At 42.3% G+C, this 14866-nt stretch overlaps 1 protein-coding gene across 1 annotated transcript in view; it reads right to left on the bottom strand.

The window, feature by feature from the left end:
* The window catches only part of CFAP92 (cilia and flagella associated protein 92 (putative)), a 135382-nt gene that overhangs the window by 62851 nt on the left and 57665 nt on the right, over nucleotides 1-14866 (bottom strand). Inside the window, exons 4-7 of the mRNA XM_075005903.1 lie at nucleotides 14099-14306; nucleotides 12273-12404; nucleotides 9825-9936; nucleotides 371-516 (exon numbers count right to left, since the gene is read on the bottom strand). Coding sequence (XP_074862004.1) covers nucleotides 371-516; nucleotides 9825-9936; nucleotides 12273-12404; nucleotides 14099-14306 — 598 coding nt within the window. The remainder of the gene's footprint in view (nucleotides 1-370; nucleotides 517-9824; nucleotides 9937-12272; nucleotides 12405-14098; nucleotides 14307-14866) is intronic.

Here is a 14866-nt window from a genome sequence, read left to right as displayed (position 1 = left end):
GGAGCCTCCTATCTTCCACCACAGCTGAGGCTGAAGTATACAGCACATCACATCACCAAGATAAGATACATCAAATCAGCTGAAGTTTGAGAAGGAAGTCAATTGCCTTATCATAAATACCTAATTACACAATACCCCATGCGTAAAGTATCACCAGCCACCTCATTTTACAATTGCAAGTTGAGGAAACTGAGGCACAGACAAGAGACTTGCAGGGAATTTGTGGGAGATTTGTGACCAGCATGCTGATCCCACAATTCCTAGTTCTCTGCCCACACAACAATCATCTGCATAAATGTATCACACAGCCAGAATTTTGTGTTCCATTTATCATTTAAAATCTGATCTTAGATGTCATTCAAAAACTTACCACCTTTTGGATCTTTTTTGTCTGCACAGCCTGTGGACTTTTCCAACTTGAACTTTGTTTTCTCTGGCTTTTTTTGAATCACATAATCTGAATTGCCAGCAACTGTATTCTGCGTCAAATAATTGTCGTCATTCGGAATTTTATCTCTGTTAGAAGGGACATTTCCAGAATTACTAACGCGACTTGAAACATGTAAAAGAAATAAATAACAGAAAAAAGATACTCTTATGTTTGGAGAAATATTTGTATAAAATACACTGCAAATTTTTTTTAATGGCTCACCTTCCTTGATAGTAAGAGTGGGACCAATTTCAAAGAACGTCTTCAAAATGACAGAACATCCATATTTTGTATTGGGGTCTGCATAGGCAAGCACAGGGACATGCTGACATGCCCACCTCAAGCACTAATGTAATTGTTCACGTGCTGGCTTGGACATCTTATTTATGCACCTGAGTTTGAAAAGTGAACCCCTTATATTAGAGGATAATCACTTTCTGGAATGGCCTTGATGTTAGCTTGTAATGATCCCACACCAACCCCAAATTAATGACAAATGGGAAAGGCTCTCTCAGACAGGGCTACCCTGTGTGGATGGGCCAAATGTCATTAAAGCCTCTCTCAACAGAGCTGTTGGCAAAAGATACGCAAATTGCGGTGCACAATTTGCACATCTTTTGCTGGTAGTTCCCCACAGTCCAGACACAGTCCAACCGGTGCTGCATATAAATCAGAGTTATTTCCAAGAACGCTCCCACAGAAATGCTGGACTTCAGTCTCCTACCTAGCAAACGTCATGGGGCTCATTTCAAGATAAAAGCCTAAGATTTCCACCACAGGGACTTGAAACGTGAACAAAGCTGAGCCATTTGGAGAGAGCACGGGTACGTAATAGGAGGTTTTTAGTACCACTGGGTTAGGTCAGTTATAAAACGGTAGATTTCTATTTAACCTGCGTGGCAGAGAGGCCTGAGTACTATGTGTTGTGTAAAGCATCCACTCCAGCTACTACCCTGTAAATTGGGAGCTACACGATTTCCACATAAATTTTCTGGAAATGCAGTAAAACCGTAAGACCCTGACAACACATGACTAGAGAATGATAACGCCTGCTGCTGACTGCATTGCTGTGAACACCTTTGTTGGGGGAGGGGCACATACTGATTTTTATTACTGATGATTGAATTGTTCTCAGTCAGTTGCTTAGCTTTGGAAGGTATCTTTGTAATTACGGAACACTGAAGCTTTGTAACTGGCTCTTTGTAACTTTCTGCTGCTTTGACTTTTAAGTTCTGCAACTTGCAGGAAGATTGTTGAGTTCTGCAGCATTGTACTCTTTGCAACTTTTGCTGAAAATTATGTTAAACTACATTCCATCCTTCGATCGGGGAGAGCTGTGTCATGACAAGAGAGTGAACATGTATGGAGGCTGGGCGTGGCTGGGAGGGGAGAACAGCAAGGCTAAGAACGTGGAGCCAGGAAGCCAGGTGCTAACTAATTAAAGCAATCTGCCTGAATCTACACCACCAGATAAATTCAAATTTAAGGAAGTTAGTGCGATATTACAACATGACTGTCTTCACTATAAATATCATTAGCTTGATTTAGGGAGCACTAATATTGACCTCATAACATCGCCAAAACAGGGTGGGTGTAGTGTCACGTTCCAATCTAAAAGTTCAAATGAAACTAGTGTGGAAATGCCATGTCTTTACATCAAATTTATTAAGCTCCAGAGATGTCTCATATGTGCCCAACAATGCCCCACAGTTCTCTGCTCTGGCTGCTTCCATCTCCACTGCTCTCCAGGTGCACAGGAGTTAGGTAACGGGAAGACTGGCACAGTCACACAAGTTGCCCTGGCACAGTCACACAAGTATGAGGTGGTTGGAATAACGGAGACTTGGTGGGACGATTCACATAACTGGAGCACGGTCATGGAAGGTTATAAATTGTTTAGGAAGGACAGACGGGGAGAAAAGGAGGAGGAGTTGCACTCTATGTGAGGGAGCAGCATGATTGCTCAGAGCTCCAGTATGAGGAAGGAGAAAATCCAGTTGAGTGCCTTTGGGTTAAGCTTAGAGGTGGAAGTAACAGAGGTGATGTTGTAGTTGGTGTCTGTTATAGGCCGCCAGATCAGGGAAAGGAGATGGATGAGGCTTTCTTCAGGCAGCTCAGTGAAGCTTCCAAATCACAGGCCCTGGTTCTCATGGGAGACTTTAATCATCCAGACATTTGTTGGGAGACCAATACATCAGCACACAGACAATCCAGGAAGTTTTTGGAGACTATTGGGGATAACTTCTTGGTACAAGTGCTGAAGGAACCAACCAGGGGCCATGCGCAACTTGACCTGTTGCCCACAAACAGGGAAGAACTAGTAGAAGAAATAGAAGTGGGAGGGAACCTGGGCTGCAGCGACCATGAGATCGTAGATTTCAGGATCCAGACGAAAGGAAAAAGGGTGAGGAGTAATATACAGACCCTTGATTTCAGAAGAGCAGACTTTGACTCCCTAGGAGACCGGATGAGCAGGATCCCTTGGGAAACGAAGATAAAGGGGAAAAGAGTTGAAGAGAACTGGAAGTATTTTAAAGAAGTCTTACTGAAGGCACAGGAACAAACAATCCTGCTGCGTAGTAAGAAATGCAAACATGGGAGGCAACCAGCTTGTCTTAACAGAGAAATCCTTAGTCAGCTTAAACTCAAAAAGGATGCATACAAGAAATGGAAACGAGGACAGTAGACTAAGGAGGAGTATAAACATATGGATGGAGAATGCTCGGCAGTAATCAGGAAAGCAAAAGCACAACTGGAACTGCAGCTGGCAAGGGATGTGAAGAGTAACAAGAAGGGATTCTACAGGCATGTGAACAATCAACGGGTTATCAGAGAAGGTGTGGGGCCATTACTGGATGAGGGAGGTAACCTAGTGACAGATAATGCAGGAAAAGCTGAAGTACTCAATGCTTTTTTTGCCTCAGTCTTCACAGACAAAGTCAAGTTCCCAATGACGGTCCAAGATGATGCAGTATGGGAAGGTGGAGGGCAGCCATCTGTGGGGAAGGAACAAGTTCTGAGCTAGCTAGAAAAACTAGATGTGCACAAGTCCATGGGTCTGGATTTAATGCACCCTAGGGTACTGAGGGAATTGGCAGAGGTCATTGCTGAACCTTTGGCCATTATCCTTGAAGACTCTTGGAGATTGGGGGAGATACCGGATGACTGGAAGAAGGCAAACATAGTGCCCATCTTTAAAAAAGGAAAGAAGGACAATCCAGGGAACTATAGACCCATCAGCCTTAACTCAATCCCTGGGAAAATAATGGAGGGAATCCTCAAGGAATCCATTTTGAAGCACTTGGAAGAGGGGAAAGTGATCAAAAGTAGCCAACATGGATTCACCAGAGGCAAGTCCTGCCTCACCAATCTGATCAGCTTCTACGACGAGGTAACAAGCTCTGTGGACATGAGGAAGTCAGTGGATGTGATATACCTTGACTTCAGCAAGGCTTTTGATACTGTCTCCCACAACATTCTTGTCCATAAGTTAAGGAAATATGGATTGGATCCTTGGACTATAAGATGGATAGAAAGCTGGCTTGATGGTCGGGCCCAACGGGTAGTGGTCAATGGCTCAATATCTGGATGGCGGTCTGTTTCAAGCGGAGTGCAGCAAGGCTCAGTTCTGGGGCTGGTGTTATTCAATATCTTTATTAATGACCTGGATGAGGGACTGGGTTGCACCCTCAGCAAGTTTGCGGATGACACAAAACTAGGGGGAGAGGTAGATACGTTGGAGGGTACAGAGAGAATCCAGAGGGACCTGGATAAATTGGAGGACTGGGCCAAAAGAAATATGATGCGGTTCAATATGGAGAAGTGCAGAGTCCTGGGGCGGAAGAATCCCAAACATTGTTACAGGCTGGGGACCGACTGGCTCAGCAGCAGTATGATGGAAAGGGACCTAGGGGTTATGGTGGATGAAAGGCTGGATATAAGTAAACACTGTGCCCTTGTAGCCAAGAAGGCTAACGGCATACTGGGGTGCATTAGGAGGAGCATTTCGAGCAGATCTAGAGAAGTAGTTATTCCTCTTTATCTGGCACCGGTGAGGCCACATCTGGAATATTGTGTCCAGTTTTGGGGCCCCCAGTATAAAAAGGATGTGGATCTGCTGGAGCAGGTTCAGCGAAGGGCAACAAAAATGATTCAGGGTCTGGAGCACAAGACCTATTAGGATAGGCTGAGGGATTTGGGCTTGTTTAGTTTACAGAAGAGAAGACTTAGAAGTGATTTAATAGCAGCCTTCAACTTACTGAAGGGAAGCTCTAAAGAGGAGGGTGAGAAACTGTTCTCAGTGGTGTCAGATGGCAGAACAAGGAGTAATGGTCAGAAGTTGAAGAGGGAAAGGTGTAGGTTAGATATTAGGAAAAACTTCTTCACCAGGCGGGTGATGAAGCATTGGAATGCGTTGCCTAGAGAGGTGGTGGATTCTCCATCCCTTGAGGTTTTTAAGTCCCAGCTGGACAAAGTCCTGGCTGGGATGACTTAGTAGGGGTTGATCCTGCTTGAAGCAGGGGGCTGGACTAGATGACCTCCTGAGGTCCCTTCCAGCCCTATGATTCTGTGATTCTGTGAATTTCAATTCGGGACCAAGAAGCTTGTGGCTGCAGGGTCACATTTCTATGAGAGGCTGAGAAAAGTCCTTCTTTCTTTGCTATTAGCCCTGTGAGTGCATCTACCCATTACAAATAGCCCCACCACAGAGTTTGTGGTTCTGTCTCTACATCTGCTAGGTGAGCATTTGGTATTTCTTTCTGTGCTGCCTGGTGCCAGCCACTGCCCTGCCACACCACGTGGCAGCTTGGCTGTTGTCCTTGTATGAGGCTGAGAAACTTCTCAGAGGTTTACATTTGTGCATGCCACCCCCCTCATTCAATGGCCACAACCATTTGATACAGTCATTTTGTTGAAATCTCGTGTTGCAGATCACCATCTCGTGAGCCATAGCAAACTCTAGTAGTTTCTTGCCTCATTGGTTTCTTTCTCCATATCTAAAGCATCCCATCACTCTCTCCCAATCTTTGTTATCTGTTCTGACCTTCGCATTCCGACCTCCTCTGATGATGAACACATCTTTCTTCCGTATCTCCGCCTGCACCTTTGTGAAGTCTTTATAGAATAGCTTGATCTCTTCTTCTACACTGTGCAACACGGGTGCTCACATGAACAATTCTGCTTTGTATCTTGCTACCATCATTCTGGCACTCACCAGTTTTATCCTAACAGTGCTCCCCTAGCTCTTTTGCTGATAAGGAATCTGACCCCTGCCCTCATGCTTCATTTTGTCCCCTGACCAAATGACTTCACAACCACACATCTCTCCCGATGCCATCCAATGCATCTCCGCCAGTCCAAGTATATCGCATTGGTATCTCTCCACCTCCTTTAGAAGCAGTTCTGATTTTCCAGTTGCCCACAGTGTTCGGACATTCCACATTCCAATCCGTAGTATATGTGTTAGTTGTAACTTTCTTGTGGTAGCCAACTTATCAACCCAACCCTGATTGCTCAACTGGGGCCATGGACTTTGTTTATCTGGGTGACATCTGAGATGGCTTCTTTTACCAGTTAGTCGTACCAGCATCAGATTTCATTCACATTGCTGTTTCATGATCAGCACATCAACACTCATCTAATCAACCCTCTTCCTTTATCCCGGCTTGGGACTGGCATGGAACCCCTACTGGAAAAATAAATTTTTTTTTTTGTTTTTGTTTTTCGTTTGGCAGGATTAAGAAAAGGGTATCTGGAAATACACATTTTTATTCCAAAACCTGTAACAAACTTTCTGTGTAACTTCACCAAGTCATTTAACCTTGCTCTCTGCCTCAGTTTCCCCATCTATAAAATTGAGACACCACTTATCAATCTCATGGGCGTTCATGAATTTAAACTCAATGTCTGTGAGCAGCTTTGAAATACTTACAAAGAAGGCATTATACAAGTGTGAAGTTTGTATATTCGAATCTCACTTAACCTTTAATAAATGTAGAGATTTTTGCATGCTGCTGCGAACTACTGTATGTCAGACATTTTGGTCAACCAACACAGCACTTAGCAGAGAAACAGGTTACCTTTTAGTTTTTAAAGTATACCTAAGTTTATGGAATGCTGAAGCCATAATCCATCTGATTTATGGCTTCTCCCGGGAGAATTCTCTTTCATCCTGCAGTTTGCCTCAGATTCAGAACCATCAATTACACTTTAATTATGTGATTTAAACATCTGAAATAATATCAAGTCATCTGATTAATGGGACAAAAAGAAGTTGAGAAACAGTTTCAGCACCATAGGACAACTTTAAATTTCTCTCACTTTTAGAATTTATTACGTCAGCAGTAACAGATGTGGCTTATGGTTTAGCCTTGTATTATACAGTTAGTTAGGTGGATTATCAAAGAATATTAACACGAAAGTCACGTTATTTGTTGGTTTCTGATCGCTTTTTTCAAAGCAATGGCACAAAACTCTATTCACTAAGTTTGTAGATGGGTATATCCAGAATGGGCTGGTATGGCATACCAGTAAGAAGTGACTGTTTGTACCGGTCCGGCTGCAGCTGACATTAAAGTGCTGCTGTTTTAATGTGTAGAAGTCCAGACAGGCAGCTCCAAAGCAACTAAAGTTTTGGGACACGAAGACTCTTTAGTTTATCTTTGTCATTAAATTCTCCCACTTCTTCCATGTTCTCTTGGAAATGTAAATCTCAGTGGTCTGTGTTCTGCAATCACTTTATGAGGAACACTTGAATCAGAGAAACCTCCAGGCAGTAGCCAATGAAACAGGATCACAGTTGTAAATGTGGAAGCTATACATAGTTGTGACATTACATAATAAATAGTAATAGTCCACTGTGTGCGTCTTCTCCTGAAAGCCGCAAACATCTACACCTGGAGTTATAAAGTCAGGGCAAAAATATACACACACCCAAAGCCCATCCCTCCAGAAACACACTCTTTATGTTTCTGATTTTTCATATGCTGCATGTACAGAACTAGAGGTATTCTAATAAGACTTGATTATTGCTTTTTTAAAAAAATGGTAACAGAGCAGTGGAAGTAAAAGGCAAGCATCAAAATGTGAAGCTCTTTGAGATGTCTGATAGAAAGTGTTATAGAGATGTAAAATGTCATTATTATTAAGTCTTGGAAGACATTGTCAGAACAGTTGTTTTTGCCCTACAACATCTTCAATGACAAAAGCTGGAAAACCATCAGAACTGTTTATTCTAAAAGCTGCAAATACTAAAGGAATGATTTTATGTGCACCAATGAAAGAAGATGAACTGCTCTGAAAAAAGTCTGAAACCTAAGAACATAATGGCCATGTTGGGTCAGACCAATTGCCCATCTAGCCCAGCATCCAATCTTCTGACAGTGGTCCGTGCCAGATGCTTCAGAGGGAATGGACAGAACAGGTCAATTTATGGAGTGATCTGGGATAGTTCATCAGATTGGTCAGCGACAAAAAATGGCTCAGGTGTGGGCATCTCCCTCATCTTCTGCAGTGAATACTGATGCACAAAATTCATTTTGTTTTTCTGGTGATACTTTTTAAGGTCACTAATAGTGCAGCTTACAACAGTTTCATTAATACATACATAAATGAAGATGCAGAGCTTTAACGTTTAGGTGGTGGTTGGAAGCATAAGCAGGCCTTTTGTTAACCCCAGGCAGCATGGCTTTGAGCAAGCTCCCAGCTGGAGAGGGGAGGAGGGATAGAGCTCAGCGCATGTGTTGCTCTTGGCACCCATGCCAGGGGTTGCTGACCCCTGCTCTACTCTGTCAAACACTTTAAAAGTGACCTGCAAAGATACTAAGTTTCACTGCCCAAAGGCAGTAACAGTTCAGGCGTTAATGGCATATGCACTAATGTTGTATTTACTTAGCATCTTCCACCAAAGTCTCAAGGGACTTTACATACATTATGTCTACAGCTGGTCTTATTGAGTTAGTTGCGGGGGTGGGAATTTGCCTAATGAATCGCAGCACTTCATTAGTAATCTCCCATCACCCTGATTACCATGTTCCCCTTCAAAGAAGGGGGCAAGTGTAGACATAGCCATATTGTTATTGAGAAGCTCTGGTATTACAAAATACTTTATAGCAACTTCATCAGCTATGAGGAAGCCTTTGGCAGCATACACAGGGAAACCCTCTGGCAGCTGCTGCAGCATTATGGTATACAATCAAGTTAGTCCACATCATCAAGAACTCTTATGAAGCAATGACCTGCAAAGTTTACCAAGGGGATCAGCTCACAAAGACCTTCAAAGTGAAGACCAGAGTCCGACAAGGCTGCTTGTTGTCACCATTCCTCTTTCTCCTGGTGATAGACTGGGTCATGAAGATGACAACAACAGGGAAAAGAAATATGATCTATTAGACATTGTGGACCCAGCTGGATTACTTGGATTTTGTGGACGATCTGGCACTTCTGTCCTGCAGCCACTGACAAATGTAAGAGAAGACGTCAGACCTTGCAGATATCACAGCTACAGCTGGCTTGAACATCCACAAGGGAAAAACTAAGATCTTGAAAGTCATCATCAGTAGCATAGAGCCAGTGATGGCAGAACACTGGAAGAAGTTGAGTCTTTGCATATCTGGGCCACATCATCGATAAACAGGGGGGCACTGATGCTGATGTGAGAGCAAGGATTGGGAAAGCAAGAACAGCTTTTCTCCTCATGAAAAACACCTGGAATTCTAAGCACACCAGTACTCAGACTAAGTTTAGGGTACTCAACTCCAGTGTCAAATCAGTCCTACTGTATGGAGTAGAAACTTAGAAAACAACAAAGAGGACTGTCCAAAAAATCCAGACATTTATCAATAACTGCTCCCATAAAATCCTCTGGATCTACCATCAACAACCAAGACCTGTGGCAACTGTCTCACCAACTTCCCGCCAAAAAAGAAATCAGGAGGAGAAGATGGTGATAGAATGGACATACCCTTAGAAAACCAACCACCACCATCATAAGACAAGCTTTAAGTTGGAACCCACAAGGAAAAAGGAAAAGAGGGCACCCAAGAAACACCTGGTGTAGAGACCTGAAGGCAGACACTAAGGACAGGATACACCTGGTCAGAATTGGAAAAGATTGCCCAGAACAGGAGATGCTTCTGAATGGTTGTCAGTGGCCTATGCTCCAAGATATAAGAGATATATAGAAGATAGAAGATATATAAGATATATATAAGTACTACTACTTCTACAACAGATGTGAATGCAAAAGGTCACAGTTAACAAACTCTGACATCAGAGCATAACCATGAAAATCCTCGGAAAACCAGCTGCTCTCAACCTTGTTTAAGTTGTGTAAGCATATTCCAAGACAAGTATGGTAATAATCTACTTGGTGGTACACAGAAGGCATTCTTACCTCATGGAAGGAAAGTCATCTGTCCTTGAGGGAGGAACTAAAGACTGAAAACCTGAAAGGGATGCTGGTGCCTCATACAGTTCATCTTCCTCTGCTAAAGGCTTATATTCCCCTGAGGTAAAACAGATTTCACACTTGTTATGAATATCTCCTTTTTCAGAAAATTCCATAGAGTAGCCAAAATACAGCTACAAACCTCTAGGAAAACAAGAGGGAAAAAAACTATCAAGTTACATTTATCTGTGAAAAACATCACCTATTTCCACTATGTCTGTTTTCCCCAGACCGAATTTTGATAAGCCCACAACACCCAGAACTAAATAAGGAAACTCTGTAAGGTAAAGCAAAGTCACAAAACACAAACTTATGAGAGGGCTAGAAATAAAACACCTAACAGGCACAACTACATGTTTTAAGATTTAACATAAATTAATGTGCCAAATGTAGGGACAACATTAGGAATACAAGAGTTAAGACAGAATAGCATGATACCTCCAGTGGTATTTTCTGAGTAGTGATGCACCTAGTGTTGTGTAAAGGGAGGGAAGGGAACCTATTTAAATAAGAAAAACACAGTTGTTTAAGTGAGAATTTGGCCAAGATACAGTAACAAGAACTATATGCTGCAAGCAACAACTAGATAATTTGCAGAACTACAAGATGAGAATTCAGAATTGTCCTTCAGCTCCAAAAACACAGACTTCTACAATTTGAATCGTCTCCCTTGTTGATTATAGTCTGGTGCTCTGTCATCTGGCAACATCCATAATCAGTCATGGTTTTAGTTTCCTATGGTCCTGTAAAGTTTGTTTACAGCCAACAGTCCTGACTCTCAGTGTTCTGTGCTGTAATTTAGCTGTAATGTATCCCTAAATGTCTTCTCAGAGCATTGGAAGTGTTGGTAATGCTGCTAGACAACATTGACCTCCCATGTCCAGCAAATTCTCTCATTTGGCACCAGTCAAATCCCCAGGGTGCTGCACTAGAGAGGTTCAACCTGTAGCAGGTCCATATGTGAATCAGCCTCTAGCTTACACTAGTGTTCCTGAGCTGAGCACTTGGGTGGCCACCCAGGAGAGATTCAAGTGCCCACCAGCTGATGAGCAGAGTGCCCACAGCCACCCAGTGTGCAGTATGTGTTTTTGTTGGTGGTGCATATCTCCACGTCTTGGTGCACATAAAATTATTCCACACATGGATGGAAAAAATTGGATGGAAGTGTTGGTAACATGCTAGACAATACCGACCTCCTGAGGTCCAGCAAATTCTCTCGTCTGGCACTAGTCAAGTCCCAAGGGTGCCAGATGAGAGAGGTTCAACCTGTACATACATAGATACAAGAGTCAGTAGATTGTAGTTGGGGCTAACTCCCACTACTGGCACTGAAAATTTTCGACTGGATCTTTAATGATCTTTCGAAATGAGAGTGTGAGTTTTACTCCCCAATATGAGAAAATGCAAGCCCAGAAAAACCATAGCCAAAGAGGGGCAAACAAAATTCTAATACCACGATGTTTCATTAACAAAAACTAGGAAATTACTTCCCTAAGATATATTTCAAGTCAGAACAAAGTTATGGAGGTTCACAGGTGGTTCCTCTTCAAATACTACTATTCATTATATACAAAAACTAGAGTCACCAAGTTAATGCCAGATCTGATACAGTGGGTCTGCCTCACAAAAGTATTATTTTGTTCTTTGTTTAAGTCCTACATGACCACTTTTTTGTTTTACAAAAACAATATTAAGAGCACCTGGAAAGGGCCACACTCAAGCATGGACAATTCTGGCATTTCACAATTTTTGCATGTTTGACTCTGCAATTGAAAGATTAACAGGTTTCCTTTGTGTAATTCCCTAGGTCTATAACAAATCAAACTAAAAGACAGATCCGCTCATACGGCATCCTTACTGAGTCCTACATACATCATCTGGTTGGAACCTTTAGATTCACATCACAGTCCTTTGCCACTTCTGCTAACAAAGTAACTGCTGGCAGAAGTAGGGCGGTCAGAAAAACATTACCAGGGGGCCACAGAGATATTTGCCAACAGAATATGAATGGTGAAACTGAGGAGTCTTGAATTCCATTTCAGGTTTTAGTGGGGAAAGTGCCCGAGTTGGTACACAGCCCTTCTGTTCTTTTCCTCTTGCTGACCCGGCAGCCTATTGAGCCTTTGCCAGTCATGCTGCTCCTTCAGCTGGTTGCTCGTCTCAGTCCTCAGTAGTCATGTCAGACCTAGTGTCCTTGCCTCGCCAGTTTCAGCCTCTCCCTTCAGGCACTGTACCCAAGTCTCAGTCTTTCTGTCTAGGCAGTTGAAGTCTTTCCTCTAGGCTCTTCATATGAGTCCCAGTCTTTCCAGTCCCTGTCTTCCAGCTCACACCCATTTCCTACCCTGGGCTCCTTATCCCGGGATCCCCACCTAAACCATATACATACTACTCTACCTGCTGCAAAACCCGGGACAGGTTTTTCTGGTGCACTGGGTATCTTCACACCTTTTATTTTAACACTGCTGTGTTCTGGCTGATTGTCCTCGAAGAGTTTTCTTTGCAGTAGCACCGTATATTTTACCCCACCTGGAGAGGAAAAAGGTAACAAGGAAATTCCATTCGAACTTCATAATTTCCCCTTTTTTGTGTTGTATTTTATGTACCATTCAGACCTCACTTTCTGGCCATAGAAGGCAAGTGTCTCCTCAATATCATGCTCTCCCCTTCCCTGTGATCCAAGAGAATCCACTTTATGAGCTCCCTGCACTATGGGTTTGGAGGCAAAGGTCAAGCAAGGCCAGAAAGTTCCCTCCAAAACCTGTAGAGGTGGCTAGTAAAATAGTTTTAATCCTCTGTTTCATCTGACATACTCTGAGCGGGCAGCTGATGTTCACAGGAGCTGACAGTCGACTACTCTTGCTAAAGAGGTTAAAAAGCCCTGGGAACAGATGAGAGAAACTGACCTCTAGGCAAAGAGGTTTTTTATGGAATGAGTGTTTAGGAGGTGGAACCTCTGGCCTCTCAGTTTTTGCCCTCACCCTGCTGTATAAGTGACCACCTCCAAGCCCTCTAGAAGAACCAGCATGCAGCCCGGAGAGGAAATATATGAGTTTCCACTCCCAGCAATAGTTGTCTCCTGGCAGATGAGAATTACATGCTCAGATTGCTTTGGCAGATAGGAACCTAAAGTCCCATTGAGAACTTCTATTAACAGACCCTCTATTCCGACAGTTTTAGTGTTCATTCAAATATTTTATTTGATAGCAACAATTCCCTTAAAAACTCCACAGTGCAATGCAGCCAGCACAAAACCTATGAATAAAAATATCTGGGGAGATAGAGAATGCATTGACTAGAGAGATGGTAGAGTCTCCATCCCTAGAGGTTTTTAAGTCTCAGCTTGACATAGCCTGGCTGGGATGAGTTAGTTGGGGTTCCTCCTGCTTGCGGCAGGGGGCAGGACTCAATGACCTCTTGAGGTCCCCTCCAGCTCTGTGATTCCATGATTCTATGAAAGACAATGTTTGATTTCACAGAAATATAGGCAACCACAAGAGCTCTCCTGAGCAAATAAAGAAATGTACTAGTACTTCACTATTTGGGTAAAAAATCAGAAAAGGAGATGTGTACAACTTTGGAACACATCTACTCCCTCACTACACAAAAATGCCCTAATTACTAATTAAAAAGAAAATGGAAAAATTCAGAATATAGGTCTGATTCTACAGCTCTACACAGGCATGATTTCAGAGATCTACCTCTTAAGTTTGCTGGGGACAAACATGAAGCTAAAATGTTGCAATTTGCTCAGAATTCTAACTCATTGGTAACATTGATATTGATACTATGGTTCCATGACACCCATGAATCTAAAATGATCATATAAGGAATGAATAATCAGTGGGCACACTCAAGTTGGTTATGAAAAACAGAAATGATAGTTTAGCAACACATTGAACTATTGTAATCCCATATTAAAACAAAAAAAATCCTTCTGTTTTCTTATTTGTGGCAGACCTACTTTCTCATAACAAATGTTAAGAACATAAGAACATAAGAACATAAGAATGGCCATACTGGGTCAGACCAAAGGTTCATCAAGCCCAGCATCCCATCTGCCGACGGTGGCCAATGCCAGGTGCCCCAGAGAAGGAGAACAGAAGACAAGTGATTTATCTCCTGCCATCCATCTCCTGCCCTTGTTATGAAGGCTAGGGCACCATACTTTATCCCTGGCTAATAATTTTATAAGGAGCGTGGCTATATTTATTAATACTTACCAATATTACCTGAATCCTCTGCCTGCAAATAAGGAACTCTGGGTTTACTAAACCTTGCTTTTGCAGAAACTTTGTCCTTGTTATCCCATATTGTTAGAATTACTTTGTGATCTCTCAGTTTTATCAGAAACTCATTGGTAACATTAACATCGATACTGTGGTTCCATGACACCCATATTTGGTCATTTTCAAACCATGGTTTCACAACCTAGTAAGAACACAAAGTTGAACAACATCAATGTATATGAGAAGTACAGAAGAAAGAGTCACACATTGAACATTTTGTTACCATTTGTCATTTAATTGCAGATATTGCAGGAAAAAGAACCTTTAATAAACATTTTAATTTTATTGTGAAAGAGCCTTAGAATTACAAAACATCAGACAGCTGCCCAGGAAGCAGTAAAACATTTCATTGATTCAAGGGGGCATGGATTATACAGCCACTAGATGGGATGGCATAAAGCATGATAAGGCATCCGGTAGGATTCTTCTTGCTCAGAGAGCAATTGGCCCTCAACTGAGAGGGCTAATAAACTACAAAAGATGTGCTAAAGGCTATAGAAATTATTCTTAAAGTGTAAATAAAATCAGGTAATGCTAGGAGATACCAGAACCTTTTAAAGAGATCTTGCATTGAACTGTGCGTCTGTGTATTAGCTAACAGCAGCTCATTTTGTTGGGCCACATGAAATTAAGTTCAGATTATGCAAAAATGTGGAATCAGAAGAAAAGTTAAACTACCAGTAAGAGGAAGAATATATTTGA

This window comes from Carettochelys insculpta, chromosome 11 (genome assembly GCF_033958435.1).
Source record: "Carettochelys insculpta isolate YL-2023 chromosome 11, ASM3395843v1, whole genome shotgun sequence".
In the NCBI taxonomy this organism is placed as follows: domain Eukaryota; kingdom Metazoa; phylum Chordata; order Testudines; family Carettochelyidae; genus Carettochelys; species Carettochelys insculpta.
Note: the sequence above shows the minus strand (reverse complement) of the source record. Positions and strands in the feature narration are given on the sequence as shown.